This window comes from Silurus aristotelis, assembly GCF_946808225.1.
Source record: "Silurus aristotelis genome assembly, chromosome: 12".
NCBI lineage: Eukaryota > Metazoa > Chordata > Actinopteri > Siluriformes > Siluridae > Silurus > Silurus aristotelis.
Window position 1 is genome coordinate 15842506 of NC_139585.1, and position 22789 is coordinate 15865294.

Here is a 22789-nt window from a genome sequence, read left to right on the forward strand (position 1 = left end):
ACTGGAGGAAAGCTGGTAATCACTATAGTTTCACAGGCTCCAGGGTGTCATGCTGTTCTTGTATGGGTGTGTCTATCTCACATAGATCTCCCTGCAAGAGTCCAATCAAATGCAGCCCAATTCAGCCACATAGCTCCTTCGGGAAGTGACATTACAACCAAGACTGTGCTATCTGTGCAAATGCAGGCACCACAGAGCTCTGGCCAAGTCTGCCTTGTTATCCTTCTACTTTTTCTACATTAGCTTATTCTTTTCCCCCCTCCCTTCACACAGGGTTTCATACAACCACAATTTTCTCTGAGAATAAACTTGCTTCATAATAAAGAATGACCCGACTTGTGGACACACACCCACACACACCCACACACACCCACACACACCCACACACACACACACACACACACACACACACACACACACACACTCACCCAAACACTTTTTTTGTCTTACTCTCGTTGAGGACATTCCATTGACTTAATTGCATCTACATTAACCTCTAAATCTTTCACCCAGAATGCTAAAGGAAACACTATGGTTCTTAAATTTACTTGTCGATTCTGTGGTTCAGTTCTACTGTCAGGATTTTTACAGCTCTCTTATTTTCCTTCTCCCTTCTTTTCTCTTGCAGATGTAAAGAAGGTTACCGTGGACTTCGCTGTGACCAATTTGTTCCTAAAACAGATCCCATCCTCTCCAACCCAAGTATGTTTTCTTATACATGCTCACTAGTTATAGGGGAATTGCTTGTCTATCCCACATGCAACACATCTGTGACCAGAACTGATGCCTTATTATCCAGACAGAATTCAGTCTAGCCAGAACTTCGAGTGTTTAGTGTTGATAGTAAAACAAACCTTTATATGAATCCTCATAAAATGTCAATGGAACACATATTCATGTTTAATTAGCTTTCTCACTTTCTGTAGTTTTAGATTTTTTTTTTTGTCCATCTTAAAATGCTCTCAATCTGTAAAATTTATGGAGTGCTTTCCAAAAAATCAAATATGCTAAAAAGATGCTAATTATGCTTCAGCATAAGTGCTGAAATTAGCAGAACATTACAATGCTGCAGTCTTAAGAGAAAATAGTTTTTAATCAGTGTGCAATTTGCATCCTGTCTTCCGTGCAAGACAGTCTAGATCATAGCATTTGAATGTAGATTAACTGATGTTTTAAAACCAAATTGTTTAAAATGCATTTTCTATCACAGCACAGGTAGATTATGTAATAATGTGAGTCTTTGAAGGCACATGGCTCACTGTTAAATGAACATTTTGCAGGCAGGCCTTGATTTTCTTTGATGTGAACAGAATACAGAGAAAGACAATCATTGTCTTGCTAATTCGAGGTCAATACTAAAATCATTAGTTTCTTATGAGGTAGATTGGACTCTTGATTAGTATGGAGGGCATTTGCAAACAGATTAAGATGGACACTGACGGATGATTTCAGAAGTTCATAGAGAGATAACGGACTCATTTCTCTTTAGTGTTCACTTTGTCAATGCAATTGTGAGTTTGAGGCTGTACAGTTCTTTTTACTACAGACTGTTTTAACACATCTTAACCCCTGAATAAGCTACAGCTGACAGCGGCAGAATTTAAAAAGGAATAGGAACCAAGAATCAGAGAAGAACCAAGAATTAGAACGAGATTTCACACTGATGATCATGTTTTTACTTTTATATAAAATAGTCTGAATTCGAGCTGCATTACATTCTCCGAGGACTTTAGTTTGTTGTGCGACCCAAGATTGCAAGGTATAAAACCTTGACAAAATAGCAGCACAAATAAATCTGTATTGCTGAGTTTGGTGTTTCTTGGAGCTATTGTAGTCTTGTGAAAGCACAGTGGGAAATAGAGAGGAAAAAGCAAAGAACCCAATGCAAGGGGAGATATCCAGCATGAATCTTGGAAGTAGCTCTTTCTGAAAGGCCTATGAATGCTTTTGCTTTTAAGGAGCAATCTCTTACAGTGAGTAAGATAGAAACCTAAACTTCCACTTACAGCTGTATGAAGTCACTGAACCTGCTGTGTGCCTGGTAATGGAATTTGGTCTGCCATATCAGATTTTTGTTCACACACAACACTCATTGGCAACTATATACAATACTAAAAGAGGTGGAGTTCTCTCTGTTGGAGCACTATTTTTTTTTAGAATAGATGCACCTACAATAAATTATCTCGCTCCTACTGCACCTGTATGGTTAGAGAGAAAATGGCACAGCAATTTGTCAGGATATTTAGGGGTGAATATGTTTTTGGTGTTCTTTTCTTGCCTATTCTTTCATATTTCATTCTTTTATTTTTAGTCAGTGTTAATTCCTGCTTACTAACTGTAGTTAACATCTGGTTGGGTAAGGGTTAGTTCATGCTTCCACTGAGTCCCATGAAATCACTCATAACATCTTTCTGAACTGCTGCTTATGCAATGCCAGCCACAAGCGAGTGCCATTTTTCCTCTTTCATATGCCCGACCAAAAAAACGGGAGTGATAGGCCCGAACTCTCTGTGATTGATAACATTTAGGAGCATCCAGAGAGCAGGACCGATTGTTAGACTGTCAGCGATGGATGGCAATGACATTCATACTCATGCTCCCCAATGGTAGCATGCTTAGACCATTTCTTTCACACAGTTTAGACAGCGACGAGCCAGTAAATCCAGATAATGTGCTTGATTTACAATATTTCCACGAAAACAAATACAGTGTGTCACAGAGCGACCCTCATAACGAGAAATCCCAAGACCCAATATATCATGTCACATTACACGGTTTGCATTTTTCATAGTTCATTATGTTTCCAGTGTTTCTTTATTCCACTCTGTCAAGACCTCTGTTCTCTTTGTTCTCTTTTTTTCCTCTGCTGCAATGCCCGGTGTTTGTTTGTGGGTCAGTGCATCTTTATTCAGTTAACTCACCAAATGAGCCACAAATCACTCCCTGGAGGCTTAATCTGCCACCAAGCATTTGTGTGGTGTTTTTTGTCATTTAAACTTCAACCCTTCACACACACACACACACACACACACACACACACACACACACACACACACACACACACACACACACACACACACTACCCTTTGGATCAAAGAAGCTCATTGGTAAGCTATCATTCTTTATCTTTAGATTAACCATCACAAATGAGGCAATAATGCAGGCCTGCAGTTCTTTCCTTACCTGATATAAGCTCTGTTCCTGGTGTTCAGGTTCAGCAGAAAAAAGAATAAAAACCAGTGTGGACCAGCCTCTGCTGAAAGCTCACTGTTTACTTGTGCAGAATGTCAGGTCAAATGTGTCTCTGCCACGATGTCTGCCATTTTATTTGTACTAGGGTGTTAAAAGCTGCAAGGTAGGATTGCGTTTGCCACCTTTCAAAGTGTTGATGTGCAGCTGTAGATTATACTGTGTGGAGCAGCGTCCTGTGTACAGGAGCTGCAGTCTTATTGGGGTCTAACTGTGTATCCAGTGACTCAGAAGAGACAGATTTCATGACTGCCCATGGCAGTCAAGCTTCTCGTTTGCAATCACTCTGGGATTAATCTAGAGTGCCTTAAGGCACGTTTTCAAGTCTTACTTATTACAGCATGGACTATGTAGGATTTGAATCACTTCTGTTATTGTTTCCACAATGTGATGCATGGCTACATGATAGATTGAGATTGTGTCATTGTCCACATTGGCATTACCGGGGCTCCTATCTCATGGTGGCAGTTTCTCCCAAGGGCACTATGTATTTGGGATGGGGCAGTGGGCTTTATACGCCAGTCCAGAAAAACAATACCCAAGCTTAATGATGTCGTGGGTACAGCTGGTGACAGCACTGCAATTACACATGAATATATAGGGCTGTTTGGGTGGGCAATCAGAAGCAGCAGCTGCTTGAACATTCTAGCTGCACTGGCAGAATGAATATGACTTCCTGGTTTGCCACCCATGCCTTTTGTCTTTCAGAGCTCAGTGCTCTGGTTTAAAAGGCATCTGTTTTTCCACCTCAAGTATCAAATAGCATGTCTGTTGGGCAGAATGTACTGGAATAGCAATTCAAACACATCTACCTAAGTGGATCTGAGGCTTCAAATTCCAAATTCTTTCTGACCCTCCCTACAGCACAGCGAAACAAACTAATTACAAGCTGTCAATAAATGGGCGTGCTTGCTCTGTAATTGATCAAACATGTTTTAGTTTAGCAGGAGGAAGGGAGAGCCACAAGTCCATTTCAGGAACTGTTGTTCTAATCAGCCATTGTCTACTGTGTTCATTTCACAGCACAGATATGCTCCTTAAAATGCTGCATAAATGCTGTTAGTATGAGAATATAACTGTTTGTTTACTGTTCTTCCATTTGAACAATTTTGTATATAAAGTAATTAATTTGATGAGTCCTATGCTTTTAAAATACGTACTAGTTGAATGTTTAATACTCAATACAACTACAGCGATCTGTTGTGGACTGTCATCGCTGAGCAATACGCTAAGTCTATTTAGCTGCTCCTTCCTTTGTCGTCTAAATTAATGTGCCTCGCCTTCAATTATAGTTATCATTTCAATAATAATTATATTTAACAACTGCATGAATATATTCATAATTCCTTGGCATTAATAATTCCTACAATTTATCAACTAACAGATGGTTTCTTGTCTATGTGTTCGATTTTCCCTCTTTTTATGTGTGGCATGGCCATGAAAAAGAATCTTTCAGCGTGATTGGGAAGCCATACACCTCTGTCATACACCTGTCAAAAAAGCAATTATGTTTAAGGGTTCTCCTTTAAATTAAATGAGATTAGGTTACATCGTCATCAAAAAAAAGGGGTGCTGTTCAGATAAAAAGAGCACAAGTGATAAAGTGCTCAGTTTTTTATCAAACCCTGTGGTTCTGGGTCTGAGAGAGACAGAGAATGAGCCGCATTTAGAAAGCCATTGTCAGTTAACATGCGCCACTGGAGCAAACATTCTTAAAGAGAAGACAGCAGGAAAAATGGAGGAATGAATAAAAACTTGTGACCAACAGAGACAATTATGAGCATCCCTTGGGTGTGTGAGGCGAAACAAAGGCATTTGCAGAGCCTATTTCCACAGGCAATCTGTGCAGGAGTGTAATTTGAATCGAGATGCAGTGGTAAACGCTGGGCAGGACTTTTTATGCATGCTATTTAACAATGTGTGTACTTTCTTCCTCTCTCCCCCTGGGCTGACTAGAACAAACCTGTTGTTGTTGTTCAATCATTGTATTACAGAAATATCTTTCTTCTTCTGATAACACTCAACAGCTTTGTTATCCTGCACGTCCTCAGAATTATCTTTGTCCAAATGTAACAGAAGCTATAAGTATATGTTTATTATTTTAAATATATTAGATTTTTTTTCTTCACTCACATATTTCTGTTTCTCCCTCAAGCAGCAGATGAGCTTGGCATCGAGTTCATGGGTAAGGAAAATGTATTTTGTAATTACTATTCATCTCACAAAACACATGCACCCTCTCTCCTTTATTCCAATTTATCATTTTAGCTATCGCTTGTTTCACAAGGTTTTCCCATTCCCACACAGCGGTGTTACAAATCAAAGGGTGCCGAGGGTGTGCACCTGTGTTGTTTTACCTCCTGACTTTGTCAAGCACCACTCAGCCGTATCGTGTGATTACTATGTGGATGGCTGGCACTCTTCTGAGCAGCAGGGGAGTGAGCGATCCCACAGTCCTTTCCCCCCTAGTGAGAATGTTGACAGTAGCATGGTTGAGGATTGCCAGCTACAGACCACATACAACTCAGATGGGCTTCATTTGCACAGAATTAATATAGCCTAAACAATAAAACTTCTTACTGCAGCCCTGGTGTCACCATGGAAACACAGGTAGTAGATAAGCTAGGTAATGTGAGGACAGAGTACCTGCTGTCCCTGTAGCCTCTGTTTGGGTGATGCAAGTTCTGCAGGTGTATGTACACATTACTTGTGTCTCTAAATCTGTACATTTGTTTGTTTGATTGGTTGTTTTTTTTTTTGTATGTGTTATTTTTATGTGCCCCAGATAGTACCTGGTAACCCCCAAGGTACATCAATTGCTGAGATTGCACATTGCATAATGTGACCCTTGAGACAAGAAATACCACACAGCCAATAGGATAAGTGGCTGCCTTTACTGACAAACTGAAGTAGCCACAGATTTTAAGCAGTGTCAACAAATAGGAGCCGTAAACTGCACTTTAGAGGATTTTTTTTTTATAGAAGCTGTTTTTCCCCCCTCTTCTCTATCTGTCACTGGCTATCTTTTTCCCCTGTGATAGAAGTCATTTCCATTTTTTTCTATGCCAGCAATCCCATACGCCCACTGCCCTCTGTCATTTGCTTGACAGCTGAATATATTCCATGAGTGAATCTAGTGAAGTTTTCTATTAGCTCAGGTTCACATGTCTTCTTTAGTATCTCTACTTCAAGCCTTCTCAAAGTAAGACAGAAGGAGACGATGGGAGAGAAAAGAGATGAATGGATATGTATTACTCTTCAGTGATTTTAATCTGGATCTTAAATGAGTCCGGTCACAGCCATTTTATAATACGGGTGTCTGTCTGTGTAAGAGAAAAATATGTAGTCAGGAAGACAGAGAGAGGAAGGAGATGAGATCTCCAGTCTCACAACTCACTACACATTTACTACTGTCACTCAGAGCTGTTTTCTCCTTTTATAAGCCCCGGCAGACATGCTGAATAGTTTGTTACTATATAAACTAGCAGTGATATGCTTCCAAGTCAAAGATAATAAATAATATTAAAAATTAATATAAAAAATAAAACTAAAGGTGAAGAATAATAAATCAATGTCATTAATTCTGAATAATTTTTAGAATAATTATTAATATTAAGCCTATAAGACCTGCCATCCCACCAGTGTAACAAGTTTCTTTGGATATTCCACTATATACCCTTTATTGAACAGTCAACAAATCATCTATAGCAGTGGTCCCCAACCTTTTTTGCGCAACGGACCAGATTAATGTCGGACAATATTTTCACGGACCAGCCTTTAAGGTGTGGCAGATAAATACATCAGAATAAAATGACACGAATATTTTTTTAAATATAATAATACACGTGAATCTACTTTGTTGTTTTTTGTACATTTTACTAGCTTGGGGGTTTCAATTTAGCGGTAATGTATTATGTGTTAGCGGCTGGAGCAGCTCCTTTAAGAAGGTAGCGGATGGAGGTAAGACATGTGACCAAGGCATAATGACATGCATCAAGAGTGAGTCATAGACAGATGTGGGAGAGAGACTCCGGTAATTTTCCAAAAGAAAACATCGTTCAGAATCAGATAATAAATAAAATGGAAATAATATGTTATGTATTCTTTTTGTGCCGCCTGGTAACAATTGACCGGGGGTTGGGACCACTGATCTATAGACCAGACATGGGCAGTATTTATGATACATACATACGTATTTCAGATATAAAATAGGATTTTTTTCATTTGTATTTGATAGGGTTAATGAAAATGGCTTCGTATTTTGTATCAAAATACTTTAGTTTAGTGTTTTGTATTTTTGTTGTTTTAAAACACTGTAAAAAATTTTTTAAGAAATCTACATGATGACATCATAAACATGCGGCTTCTGATTGGTGCCTGCTCTGTAGTTTGCCCAGACTTCTTGGGATCAGAACAGAAAATGTATCAATGTGCAAGAAGGTGGTCAGGGTAAGAACCCTGCAGGCTGCCAGCTTTTAAATAGGTGTCTAATGATTGATAAATAAATATTTGTTTGCTGACTATTGTATCCTAATTGAAGTAGCTGTTCATGATTATAGTAGGATCATGATTTTTCATACCATTGCATGAATGCCTGAAATTTATTATTATATTTATGATGAATGAACTAGTTTCTGTGAATACAGGTGCCATCAGTTGTCTTCTTATTACTTGTTTGTCATTAATCAGTGTTGCTGATATAAAGTAGCCCTTCTTTACCAAACACCAAGTTACTAAATTAGGATACAATTATGAGTTATTTGCAAACTGTTAAACATTAAACTGTTATTTTAAAACTCACCTTCATCTGGGTGATCACCGGGATTATGCATGTAATCTGTTAACTGGTTGCATATACATTAGGGAAAATAAGTATTTGAACACCCTGCTATTTTGCAAGTTCTTCCACTTAGAAATCATGAAGGGGTCTGAAATTGTCATCGTAGGTGCATGTCCACTGTGAGAGACATAATCTAAAAAGAAAAAATTCCAGAAATCACAATATATGATTTTTAAACTATTTATTTGTATGATACAGCTGCAAATAAGTATTTGAACACCTGTCTATCAGCTAGAATTCTGACCCTCAAAGACCTGTTAGTCTGCCTTTAGAATGTCCACCTCCACTACATTTATTATCCTAAATTAGATGCACCTGTTTGAGGTCGTTAGCTGCATAAAGACACCTGTCCACCCCATACAATCAGTAAGAATCCAACTACTAACATGGCCAAGACCAAAAAGCTGTCCAAAGACACTAGAGACAAAATTTTACACCTCCACAAGGCTGGAAAGGGCTACGGGGAAATTGCCAAGCAGCTTGGTGAAAAAAGGTCCACTGTTGGAGCAATCATTAGAAAATGGAAGAAGCTAAACATGACTGTCAATCTCTCTCGGACTGGGGCTCCATGCAAGATCTCACCTCGTGGGGTCTCAATGATCCTAAGGAAGGTGAGAAATCAGCCCAGGACTACACGGGAGGAACTGGTCAATGACCTAAAAAGAGCTGGGACCACCGTTTCCAAGGTTACTGTTGGTAATACACTAAGACGTCATGGTTTGAAATCATGCATGGTACGGAAGGTTCCCCTGCTTAAACCAGCACATGTCCAGGCATGTCTTAAGTTTGCCAATGACCATTTGGATGATCCAGAGGAGTCATGGGAGAAAGTCATGTGGTCAGATGAGACCAAAATAGAACTTTTGGGTCATAATTCCACTAAACGTGTTTGGAGGAAGAAGAATGATGAGTACCATCTCAAGAACACCATCGCTACTGTGAAGCATGGGGGTGGTAGCATCATGCTTTGGGGGTGTTTTTCTGCACATGGGACAGGGCGACTGCACTGTATTAAAGAGAGGATGACCAGGGCCATGTATTGCGAGATTTTCGGGAACAACCTCCTTCCCTTAGTTAGAGCATTGAAGATGGGTCGAGGCTGGGTCTTCCAACATGACAATGACCCGAAGCACACAGCCAGGATAACCAAGGAGTGGCTCTGTAAGAAGCATCAAGGTTCTGGCATGGCCTAGCCAGTCTCCAGACCTAAACCAAATAGAGAATCTTTGGAGGGAGCTCAAACTCCGTGTTTCTCAGCGACAGGCCAGAAACCTGACTGATCTAGAGAAGATCTGTGTGGAGGAGTGGGCCAAAATCCCTCCTGCAGTGTGTGCAAACCTGGTGAAAAACTACAGGAAACATTTGACCTCTGTAATTGCAAACAAAGGCTCCTGTACCAAATATTAACATTGACTTTCTCAGGTGGTCAAATACTTATTTACAGCTGTATCATACAAATAAATAGTTAAAAAATCATACATTGTGATTTCTGGATTTCTTTTTTTAGATTATGTCTCTCACAGTGGACATGCACTTACGATGACAATTTCAGACCCCTCCATGATTTCTAAGTGGGAGAACTTGCAAAATAGCAGGGTGTTCAAATACTTATTTTCCTCACTGTATCAGATTTATTGCATGACTCAGGCAGAGAAAAGCTGTTGCTATCAAACATTGTTTACTTAATTAACTGAGTCAGTGTAATAATGAAGGAGATCAAATACGCTAATTAATGGAAGGTTTGTGAAGAAATTTTATTCTCCCCTGTAAAAGTATTTTTTAGTATTTTTAGTAAAATATTTTTAAAATACAAAAATACATTAGTTTATTTTGATACATAGTGTGGCTGCTGTATTTTATAGTTTACTTTGATAGACTTAAAGTTAAAGTATTTGGTATTTTATTTTAAAATACATTTTGATGTATGTTTGCCCAACGCTGCTATAGACTGTCAACAAAATGTAAATGGGTCATGATCAACTAATATAAAAAAATAAATATGATTTTATGTTTGTTGATTTTAGTATATAATCTATCCACACTCTATGAGCCTGAGTTTATTGATTTGGCGATTACGTTTTGTGTTGCACTGGCACTCCACCTTACCAATATTGACTAGAGTCACAGACCCTGAATAGATTTTTTTGATCCAAAATACTTCTGAGACAGCAAATGAACTGCATTCAGCCTGCAGATGACCCTGCTATAAACCTTGGCAACATGTACTTTTTGCATTGTGCCATGAGTTACCTACTATAAAATCTCACAAAATGCTAAATTTGACTTTAGAGCTACCATTCAGTCAGTAGCTAGTTGGTTCCATCCACTTAATTTAGTTTTCCGGTTAACAAAGATAGAAATAAACATGGCAAATGACTTACTTAGGTTTTATTCTCTTGGATGTCAGCTGTTTTATCTATTTTGGAAAGCATCCACTTTTCAAAAGCAGCCCCCAGTTGTACTCATTTTATTCCTTTTGGCATCGAGGCACGTTTATGGGAGCAGATGGGTGCTTTTTGCACACAAAAAATAGTATTTGCCGATGGGGGCTGTTTAATTCTTAATTCTGCCATGTTTGCATTTCTTAGCAATAAAAACGAAGGCATGTCTATAACATGACTGAAAGGATGTAAACACGGCCAAGAAATCCAGCACAGAACTGTTTTTCTCAGGCCTCTCGTTGTTTTCAGCCATTATGAGTCACTGTGTTCCCCAGGTATTTGTAGTGGTAAGAACAATAAAACTACTGACCAGTACATCTTTACTCTGGGATCATCTGCCAGCAAAGGACTGCATGTATTCATTAGACTACTGTGTTTTATCCTAGTGTTAGTGCTGGCTTCCTCTGCAAATGTGTATGAGAGAAAAACAAAGGGAGAGTGGCAGAAACACAGAGGCAGATAATGAAAGAAGACAAACATTGGCTCATCACTATGGATGGCTTTTTTTGTACAAAATCATTAGCACAATTTAATTGACAAATATCTCTGGACCAACATGCAGAAGGTATATAGGCCAGATAACAACATATTTTATATACTGCCAATATGTCTAATAATTGATATTAGCTCTTTGCCATGAAGTCCAAACCGCTCAATATTTAACTTTCACACACCTGTAAGTAAAATATTATTATTTTTTTAGTCAATACGGACCAGGAGAGAGATGGGAGAGGGCAAATTTACACAGGGAATTAACTTTGGACCCTGATTGTGTCTGTCTTATCAGAGAGTGGAGAGACCTACCAACGACAGATCTTGTCAATCTTCAGCATCGCCATGGGGATCAGCTTGCTGGGTTTGGCCTGCATGGCTCTTTACTGCAAAAACAAGTAAGTCAATAACATGTATTACCCAAACCAGTACTAACCAGCACAAGCTTATTACCAAAACTACAATTCTTAATGGTAACACTACACAAAGCTGGGGCTAAATGACACCTGCATAAGCTGTTCATGATTGCTTACATAATCCTGATAAAAATGCTTTCATGCAAATGTCTGGGCACATGCTAAAAATGATATTTTGAAACTTACAGTCACATATGATCAGTATAATAGTTGATAGTAGCTCAGCTTACTCACATCATGGTGGTAAAGTCAAGCTCACTATGATTTGCAATCAGTTTTATGATATTGCCTTAACTATTGCTAAAAAAAAAAGTATGAATATGAAACACATTTTAAAGTAGGACCAGAGAAAATATACAAAATAAAAAATTGTTGTTAAAGCATTGTTATGGAACCGAGTTATAGAGCAGGTTTTTGTGTCAATATTATTACCATGTGCTATGTGTGGGAAACACAGTAAAGAATCTTTTAGGAGTGCTTATCTTTGTTCAATGTTCCAGTTAACTTCACCTGAAAAGCTATGGCACATCATCACCATTATGTTCCTCTAACATAGAACAAGTGCACTACTCTATTTAGTAAACTGTCATTATATTGCCATTATACAAACAAAAATGCCACTTTATTCAGAATTTATGTCCATTTGTCATAGAAACTGGAGAAAGTAAGCTTTATACCTGCAAATGATTATAGGAATAGCCCATCCCAAACATTTCTGTAGGTATATGGCAGTTATGTAGCATTCAAAACTGCCATTCAGTGTAAATTGCAAGCAAATTGTAATCTATGTCTGTGTATACATGGAAAATGTGTATACATGGAAATATATAATTGATATTATGCTCACATTGCTTGTCATTGCATATTACTATCTAATTAAGCAGAAACAGTCAGGCCCACCATGACAGTAAACACGCTATTTAAATTAACATGACATTTGGATCAGAGTTACAATAATGAATAGCTCATTTTGTCCTCATCAGAGAAACTAAACAAAAGAAATATTACCATGACTTTATTAGAAAGCACATAATTATAATTGATAAATGTGTTGCAGGAGAGAAAGGGGAAAGCCTAGAAACCATCAGACTGAGATCCGCACTCTGAGAGACTGCAGTCTCATTGCTTCCCGACTCATGTCCAAATCCAGCCCGAGGATTGATTATGACCTCCAGCATCAAAAGGTGAAATATCTAGGACATTTAGGCTTCAGTGAGAATGTGTGTGTGTGCATGCATGTGCATGTGTGTGTTTTGAAAGATATTTAATAAGCAATGTGTCACCTTCTTTTCCATGCATATCAGCTATATAATATGTAGATGGTGGGAAATCAAGCCACTCATGTGTGACTTTGAGAGACCGCCAAAATGCATTCTCTGAATATAACAGTCATGTGTAATGAATACAATTGGCCAGCAGGCAGCTCAGGGAATGGTCCCCTCTGTGGCTCTCAGTAGAACCAATGATCCCTCACACTGACAGAAATAGTGGTGCATATAGCTCTGAGTAAACATCACATCCATTTGATCAGCAGTCTACCTTGCTGCTGTAAAAATCTGCTGTACAGAAGAGCTGAGCAGAAATAGAAGTAAATCTGTCATTTTTTTTTCCTTACATGGATCTAAACAATGCATTCTCATTTGTCCTTAGGATTCTGGCACTTCATGTCCACATATTGGGTTTGCAGGGAGAATTTTTAGTTTTTTATATTTCCACAGCTTATCTTATTTTAGGAAGCAATGGTAATGATGTTCATAGTTCTACATGACACCTATATAAGGCTTTTATGACAGATGATTATAGGTTGAATGCAATGGAACTATTCGTATCTTTTCTCTGCTCCCAATATTCATATCTTTATTTAAACCCAAATTAAACCCAAATTGGGTTTAGCCTAAAACACATAAAAAAAACTTTTAATAAATAAAAACATAAAAGGTAGAAATCCTGATGCTGTCAGCATGACTAGTCTGTCTGTGACAGTTTCTCCACCTCAGCTACATCACTTGAGGTCATAATTGCTCTAGAATTGGGCAAGAGACTGTTTTTTAAAATCTGTTTTCTCAGTCATTATTTGGGTTTGACAGGGTGGTATGACGAGGACTGACCCAAGGCTGGTTATTTTCCTGTAACAGTCCCAAAATGTTACCACACCAATTTGCCAATGATTAAAACAATTTTTTTTTTTTATTATTAAATCATGGCAGATCAAATTTTTAACTGTTTTAGTTACATTTATCATTATGAAACATTTACAAAACATCAGTTGTTTTTTTTAGAAGCAACACTATTTTTTCTCTTAAAGATAATAGGGCAAAAAAAATGTCATTGTTATGTTATAACCTCTGTCCTGAGACTGATCCACAGCAAAAACTCTGCCATCTGTTACAGAGCATTGACTCTCAAAAATTCTAAAGAATTAAAGAAATGTCTCTTTGGGGCTTAGAAATAGTATTAGAATAAGTACCTTAATGTAAACATGTGATGGATTTATAGCTATGAATAGTGTTAGACTTATGCTAAACATTCTAATAAATTCCAGATTATGTAAATAAAAATCTATAACTTTAATCAAGCCTCACTTGTGATTTCATGGCTAAATTAGTCTTTAATACATTACATTTACAATGTAGGCTTTACAATTTCTCTTGAAGGCCTTGTGTAGCTTTTATACCTTATATCTCCATCCAGAAGTCATGAAAATGCATAATTCGCTGACATATACTACTAGACAATTGTATCAAAAAGGATTGCCCCAAAAGGCCCACTGCATGTCTGGTACTGTGTTAATTTTCAAGTGGGTGTGAATAAAAATGTTCCAAAAGACTCAAAAAGTTCCTGCAATTATACTGGTGGGACCAGTAGCTCTGTTCCCGGCAGAGCATTCTCATCCAGCTGAGGATTTGAGAGGGTGGCCAGAAATGATCCAATTTTCCTGCTGGAAAGAATAAAAATGCTAACAGGTCCCTGAGGAAGCACAAGCATTAGGATGACACACTTTATCAGCTGCAAAGCTTCACACTAGTTTTAAGTGAAACCCTAGCTTTAATGATATTCTACAGGACAAGGGAGGCAAGCGTGTGTCACTTACTAGAAAAAATAGCATTATCTGGTAACTCAGATGACTTTTGGGGGCATCTCAGGCTGCTTTATGAATAGTTTTCCGTGTTTTGGCCTGTTGCAAGATAATGGTTTTAATTTTAGGGGAGAGAAAAAAAAAATGAATGAAATTCTTTAGGAATCCATTAATGTAATCTTGTCCTGGATTAGTTCCCGACTCATGCAGAAGGACTGAGAAAGTCGACAGGGAGCATAATCAGAGAGTGTCTCTCTTAATCTGCTGTTTAAATGTAACGTCTAATTAAAGTGGCTCTCCTCTCGCTGAGGGGACATAGATCACTGAATGAACTACATTTTCTCTCACTGCTTAGTCTATAATCCACTATTACATCTTTGGCACTGAAGAGTCAAGAGTGCATGAGTGTGTGTGCGTGTGTGGGTGGGTTGAGTGTGTGTGTGTGTGTGTGTGTGTGTGTGTGTGTGTGTGTGTGTGTGTGTGTGTGTGTGTGTGTGTGTGTGTGTGTGTGTGTGTGTGTGTGTGTGTGAGAGAGAGAGAGAGAGAGAGAGAGAGAGAGAGAGAGAGAGAGAGAGAGAGAGAGAGAGAGAATAAAAGAAATTGAAGGTTAGATCTATTGAAAGAATGTGGAAGTGTAGTCCTACAAAGCAGAACAGTGTCACAGCAATACCGTTTAACCTTTAGAAACATATCACCTGTCATCTTCTTACCACAGTGCTGCAAAGCCCATGGGTCATCCCTGACACCAGGCCATACTATAGGATCCAATGATTCCAAAGTCTCTCCACCCAATCTGAGCAGCAGTCCGGCTACAGGGAAAAGTTGCAGGTATTTTTTCTGTTTTTATTTCTCCCTTGCTTGTTTTCTTTCTCTTCTAATGCATATAGATGAGAATAAAAAAGGATTAATCATTTCCTATATCTCCATATGCTCATATATTTAAATGCAAAGATAAATAACGGTAAGATTATTATTTTTTTTTTTGTATGTATTGCATCTTGCACAAAAATGCATTCCTTATTGAAATACAAAACATTATTCAGAACTAATTTTAACTAAAATGATTGACAGTCGGCAGGAGGCACATGGACAGATCGTATAATTTGCCTTCTTCAACCATCCATATTGCAAATCATGTAGAATGTACTCTTCTTTCTTCTTTTTAATAATTCCACTATAAAACATTTTTTTGTATTGATATAGAGGTACATACAACAAACCCATATATCATTGGTTTATTTATTTATTTTTTTTAATGAAATGAATTTCACATATTGTTAAATAAATAAATAAATAAATAAATAAATAAATAAATAAATAAATAAATAAATAAATAAATAAACAATATCTTCCCGTGGGCTCACCACCTGCAGGAGGGACTGTAAGGGACGGTGCTAAAAGGATTGGGCAGCAGTCGAAGGCGGGGGCCTGCTTAGACTGCTGCCCCCGCGACCCGAATTACGGATAAGCGGGAGAAATTGAATGAATGAATGAAATAAACAATATAGCCAGATTGTATGAGTGGCTTTGTTGTTTGTTTTTTTAGTCCTGCTGCAAAGCAGAAGATATTCAATCATCAACCTGTGTCACGATGGACACCACCCATCTCTAGAGCAGGACACTATCTAACTGGAGGATCAAAGGATTCTATTCATAGCTACAAACATCTCCGAGAGGTGGAGTCCACAGATGCTACTTTAGAATCTCTGAGACGGTATGTATGTGTAGTAGGTCTCTACACGCTTTGATGAATTTATTCACACTTAAATAAAACTTCTCTAGCGTATTACAAATAAGTCAGACATAATAGGAAAAAGCTCTGTGAATGAGACTAAAACTAAAAGTTAAGATTGCAAATAAAAAAATTACCTCAATAACATTAAACCCTCTGAGTATGTAGTGCTTACACAAGAGATATTCAACTGCTGTCAACATGATCTAACTTCACAGTGAGCCATGAATTCATTTCACAACCGGCTTTTTTATTTTGCCCTATTTCCATAATTTGCATTGGTAAACCATGTGCTTTGGAGGTTTGCCTTCAAGGGTTTTTCATGAAATATTCTTCATGTCCTAGCACTAAGAACAAATGCATACACAGTAAAAATCGAGTCTGGTCTTAGCAATTACATACTATATTGGCAACTAATATAAACATAATAAATATACACACCTTTCTTCATTAATTTCCCCACTGTGGGACGAATAAAGGTTTATCTTATCTTATCTTATCTTATCTTATCTTATCTTAATTCTTCATAATGATGCCACTGACAATCTACAGCTATTAGTAGTATTCATAACTAAGAAATGTTAAACATATTCCATGTTTTTTAGTTGGGGTTAGGTCCAGGGACAGACAGGCAAGCATTCAATGACCTATTTCTAGACTTAACAACCTTAAAACATCAACATCACCCCTAAACCTCCCCTGTTGCCATGGAGACACCCTCGGGTCTCTAGGAACATAGATAGAAAAGGAATAGTGAAATAGAGAAAAGAAAAAAAACCTTTAAGCAATAAAGATGGTGATCAGAAAAAGAAGATAGATATGATTCTGTAACAGTAGATACATATATAACTTAGATATATTGAGTTATATTTGAAATATTTATGTGTGCTTATGTCCTTTATGAAACAGAACTGTTTTATATCCAGTTATTAAGCTTTACTATCAAATAACAATTTAGTGGGTTAGGGCAGCCATATATCTGTTTTAGTAGTCAATATATATTTTTTTTTTTTACCACTAAGGCTTCTTCTGTTATACTTCATTAGTATTCTGAATATTTTTTCCCTTCCATAATGTTGTATGTGGATGGCTGGAGTTAGAAGAGCAGGTAATTGGGTCGAGGTCCTGCAGTTGTGCTGCCTTAAAAATCATGACAGAAGCATGCAGGAGTCTCTGGGACTTAACTTGACACAAACTTTGAATAACCTGCTTTGGTCTTTTGAGCACATCCCACAAACTGTGTTCATTATTCCAGGGAGCTGTCCCAGTTTGCTATCTAGGTTCCTCGGGCTGTTGTCGGACAAGGTGTATAGGGTCTGATAAGGCATCTAAGCATGCAATTGAAAGACCATCATTCAAATGAAGTAGACCAAATGGGTATTCACCAATTCACAGGCCCAGGTAAAGGATACTCAAGCTTTGATATTAACAACTTATATTTAAGATAAGGCTTTAACCCAGCCATTAGGGGGGCACAAGCCAGTGTACTCTTCGTGCCGGTCCCAAGCCCGGGTAAATGGGGAGGGTTGCGGTAGGAAGGGCATCCAGCGTAAAACATGTGCCAAATCAAATATGCGGATCACAAATGAGAATTTCATACCGGATCGGTCGAGGCCCGGGTTAACAACGACCGCCACAGGTATCGTTAGCCGACAGGGTACCGGTGGAAATTGGGCTACTGTTGGCCGAAGAAGGAGAAGGAGAGGAGGAAGGCGTCTACAGAGACGGCAGGAAAAGGAGCAGTGTAGGAGAGTAGAGGTTCGGGTTGGTACTTTAAATGTTGGTACTATGACGGGTAAAGGGAGAGAGATAGATGATATGATGGAGAGGAGAAAGGTAGATGTGTTGTGTGTTCAGGAGACCAAGTGGAAAGGGTGTAAGGCCAGGAACATTGGAGGTGGGTTTAAACTGTTTTATCATGGTGTGGATGGGAAGAGAAATGGTGTAGGGGTGATTCTGAAGGAAGAGTACAGTAAGAGTGTAGTGGAGGTGAAGAGAGTTTCTGATAGGGTGATGATCGTGAAGGTGGAAGTTGAAGGGATGATGATAAATGTCATCAGTGCCTATGCTCCACAAGTTGGCTGTGAGATGGAGGAGAAGGAAAGATTCTGGAGTGAATTAGATGAAGTGGTAGATGGTGTACCTAGGAAAGAACGATTGGTGATTGGGGCAGACTTTAATGGGCATGTAGGTGAAGGGAACAGAGGTGATGAGGAGGTGATGGGTAGGTATGGTTTTAAGGAGAGGAATGTGGAAGGGCAGATGGTGGTAGATTTTGCTAAAAGGATGGAAATGGCAGTGGTGAACACGTATTTTAGGAAGAAGGAGGATCATAGGGTGACGTATAAGAGTGGAGGAAGGTGCACACAGGTGGATTATCTTCTGTGTAGGAGATGCAACCTGAAGGAGATTGGAGACTGTAAGGTGTTGGCGGGGGTCAGTGTAGCTAGACAGCATCGGATGGTGGTCTGTAGGATGGTTTTGGAGGCGAAGAAGAAGAGGAGGAAAGTAAGGTTTGAAAGAAGTATAAGATGGTGGAAACTGAAGGAGAAAGAGTGTAGTGTGAGGTTCAGGGAAGAGGTCAGACAGGGGCTTGGTGGTGGTGAAGAGGTGCCGGATGATTGGGCAACTACTGCAGGAGTGATGAGGGAGGCAGCTAGAAAAGTACTTGGTGTGACATCTGGAAATAGAAAGCAAGACAAGAAGACGTGGTGGTGGAATGAGGAAGTGCAGGAGAGCATTAGTGGAAAGAGGTTGGCAAAACAGAAGTGGGATCGACAGAGTGATGAGAAAAGTAGGCAGGAGTACAAGGAGATGCGGCAGCAGGTTAAAAGGGATGTGGCGAAAGCCAAGGAAAAGGCATATGAGGAACTGTATAAGAGGTTGGACACTAAGGAAGGAGAAAAGGATTTATACCGATTGGCCAAGCAGAGGGACTGAGCTGGGAAGGATGTACTGCAAGTTAGAGCAATAAAGGAAGGAGAGGGAAATGTGTTGACTAGTGAGGAGAGTGTGTTGAGAAGATGGAGGGAGTATTTTGAGCAGCTGATGAATGAGGAAAATCAGAGAGAGAGAAGGTTGGAGGATGTGGAGTTGGTGAAGCAGGAAGTAGATAGGATCAGTAAGGAGGAAGTGAGAGCAGCGATTAAGAGGATGAAGAATGGAAAGTCGGTTGGACCAGATGACATACCGGTAGAAGCGTGGAGATGTTTAGGAGAGATGGCAGTGAAGTTTTTAACCAGATTGTTTAACAGGATTCTGGAAGGGGAGAGGATGCCTGAGGAATGGAGAAGGAGTGTGCTGGTACCAATCTTTAAGCATAAGGGAGATGTGCAGACCTGCAGTAACTACAGGGGAATTAAGTTGATCAGTCACACCATGAAGTTATGGGAAAGAGTAGTGGAAGCCAGGCTGAGAGAAGAGGTGACCATCTGTGAGCAACAGTATGGTTTCATGCCGAGGAAGAGCACCACAGATGCCTTATTTGCTTTGAGGATGTTGATGGAGAAGTATAGAGAAGGACAGAAGGAGCTGCATTGTGTATTTGTGGATTTAGAGAAAGCGTACGACAGGGTGCCGAGAGAGGAGTTGTGGTATTGTATGAGGAAGTCAGGTGTGTCAGAGAAGTATGTGAGGGTGGTGCAGGACATGTATGAGGACAGTGTGACGGCAGTAAAGTGTGCAGTAGGTATGACAGACTGGTTCAGGGTGAAGGTTGGACTGCATCAAGGATCGGCCCTGAGCCCTTTCCTGTTTGCAGTGGTGATGGACAGGTTGACGGACGAGGTCAGACAGGAGTCTCCCTGGACTATGATGTTTGCAGATGATATTGTGATTTGTGGTGAGAGTAGAGAGCAGGTTGAGAAGAGCCTGGAGAGGTGGAGATATGCGCTGGAGAGAAGGGGAATGAAAGTCAGTAGGAGTAAGACAGAGTACATGTGTGTGAATGAGAGGGAGGGCAGTGGAGTGATGCGGTTGCAGGGAGAAGAGGTGGAGAAGGTGGAGGAGTTCAGGTACCTGGGGTCAACAGTGCAAAGTAATGGAGAGTGTGTTAGGGAAGTAAAGAAAAGAGTGCAGGCAGGGTGGAGTGGGTGGAGAAGAGTGACAGGAGTGATTTGTGATAGAAGAGTATCTGCAAGAATGAAAGGGAAAGTTTATAGGACTGTGGTGAGACCTGCGATGTTGTATGGATTAGAGACAGTGGCATTGAGTAAAAGACAGGAGATGGAGCTGGAGGTAGCAGAGCTGAAGATGTTGAGGTTTTCGTTGGGAGTGACGAGGATGGACAAGATTAGAAATGAGTTTATTAGAGGGACAGCACATGTAGGATGTTTTGGTGACAAGGTGAGGGAGGCGAGATTGAGATGGTTTGGACATGTTCAGAGAAGGGACATGAATTATATTGGTAGAAAAATGCTGAAGATGGAGCCACCAGGTAGGAGGAAAAGAGGAAGGCCAAGGAGGAGGTTCATGGATGTGGTGAGGGAAGACATGCAGGTAGTTGGTGTGAAAGAGGCAGATATAGAGGACAGGGTGGTATGGAGACAAATGATCCGCTGTGGCGACCCCTAATGGGAGCAGCCGAAAGAAGAAGATTTAAGATAAGGCTTTCACACCTAGGAGAAAGTCCAGATGTTAAGGCTGTCAAAGGAAAATAGCAGGACCTGTGGATTATGAACAATTACACAGAGATTTAACATTACCACTACCTTAAAGTCTATTTCCTGCTGAGAAGATGATTTGGATATAAATTATGCACACCATGTTCTCAGAGTCAGAGTGGGTTCTTCAGTGGGATATGTAAAAGAAAAAGAAAAAGAAAAAAAAAGGGGGCTAAGTCACACTCTATTTTCTCTCTCTAGGTGTCACTCCCAAACTGAAGGTAATCAGTACCGACGCTCCTTTCTGAATATGCAGACGGAAGCCTTCGTTCAATCCAGAGAAAGGTTGACCCTGGCTGATGTTCCTTGTACTCGTCTGGATCAGGGAACAGCATTTCCTCCTCCGGCTCTTCGTGCCTGCTCTGTTCCCATCATCCCCTCTGTACAGGCATCCAACCTGGAGAACAGGGCCGAGGATCGAAGCACCACAGTGTTGCATTATAAGGATGGAGCTTCTGCTAGCCAAACGATCAATGCAGAGACTGAAATAGGATCATTGTCAAATTGCAGCCAGGGATCATATGCACTGGGGAATAAAACCAAACACAAAAGCCTTGTCACCTACACTACAGCTTTGGGACCACATACAGAGTCCACTGTGGCAAAGACTGCCATCTCTACGACTGTACTGGGATCAGGGAAGGAGCGTGTGCACCACTCCACCAATTCATCCAAATCCACTGGAAGACTTGTGCATCAGCATGTCCAATCCACTCACGAGGAAAAAGAGGAGCAGGAGGCTGCTTTACACAATTCACTTACCAGGAGAGAGAGAGACTGCCACCTTTCCACTGAGCCTAATGGTCTGTCCAGTCTCACAGCCTCTAAGAGCTGATTGGATAAATTCCTTAGACTGAAGGATTAAGCTAACATAAGGACAATGGAGTTGGAAACAGTGGCAAACAAATCCAGTAAGGTCTATTCCTTCGCCTTTACCCAACCTTTTACTGACACGAGACTCAGTAACAGTATTGTGGACTACAGCAAGAATTTACAATGACAGAATTCAGAACACTGGATTCCTGAAAATACAATGTGAATAAATTATGAAATGATTTAATGACTGTCGTTGGGATGTTGATTTAAAGAGGCATCGAAGAAGATTAAAAAAAAGATTTATATGCCACTATTTAACAAAAAATCCTTCTACTTAGAAACCAAATAGTGTGTCATCTCTATGTTGTTTCTCTATTGTAAAAAAGAAAAGAAAATATAATAGATGTCATAACTATATGTATGTCATATATGGAACATATATGGCATACAACAGGATAAAAATAAAGATACAGAACATGATGAACAGCAAGCTTTTCATTTCCAACTGCTCTGCCATCCTAAGACATAACCCCATCCAAGTTTGTCTTTTCTCTGTTTTTTTGCTTGAGGACGTGAAGACGTGAGTTTGGTGCTTTATGAATAAAATCTCTATGTCACCTCGTGATTTGATCAGAGAGTGTCTCCACACACTGGCGGGTATTACACAGTGATCAATGCTCTATTTCCTGCCACCCACTCTATGCATGGCAGACAGATATCTACAGCTATCACTGGCACAAATCTACAAAACGTGCCAATAGGAAGATAGTCAGTCACCAGCACTGTCTCCATGGCAACAAGGACCCGTGGAGTCAGATAGTCCTCACAAGCATGAGCTGCCCTGCATCCACCAGAGCAGACTGTCAGCAGATTTAATCATTTACTTGTTTATCATACACAAAAGTAGCTCTGCTAATTAAACCTAGACTCATTATTTTGCATCAGCTATTTTCAAGCTGCAAAAAGAGAGCAAGAAGTTTTTAACTAGCCTATTTTATTTAGGTGAGAATGTTTTTTTGTGGAATTAATCAGCAAAAATATTAGCGTGGTGTCATTGATGTCTCCA

The 22789-nt window shown here is 39.5% G+C and overlaps 1 protein-coding gene across 3 annotated transcripts in view; it reads left to right on the forward strand.

Moving 5' to 3' along the window:
* Positions 1-22204, forward strand: part of nrg3b (neuregulin 3b) — a 197616-nt gene extending 175412 nt beyond the window's left edge. Inside the window, exons 4-10 of one of the 3 annotated variants that reach the window (XM_083557320.1) lie at positions 629-702; positions 5405-5434; positions 11318-11420; positions 12496-12622; positions 15230-15342; positions 16061-16228; positions 21109-22204. In XM_083557320.1, coding sequence (XP_083413446.1) covers positions 629-702; positions 5405-5434; positions 11318-11420; positions 12496-12622; positions 15230-15342; positions 16061-16228; positions 21109-21742 — 1249 coding nt within the window. In that variant the 3' untranslated portion in view covers positions 21743-22204. The remainder of the gene's footprint in view (positions 1-628; positions 703-5404; positions 5435-11317; positions 11421-12495; positions 12623-15229; positions 15343-16060; positions 16229-21108) is intronic. The other 2 variants (XM_083557322.1, XM_083557321.1) reach the window with 2 other exon arrangements.
* Positions 22205-22789: the final 585 nt, after the last annotated feature.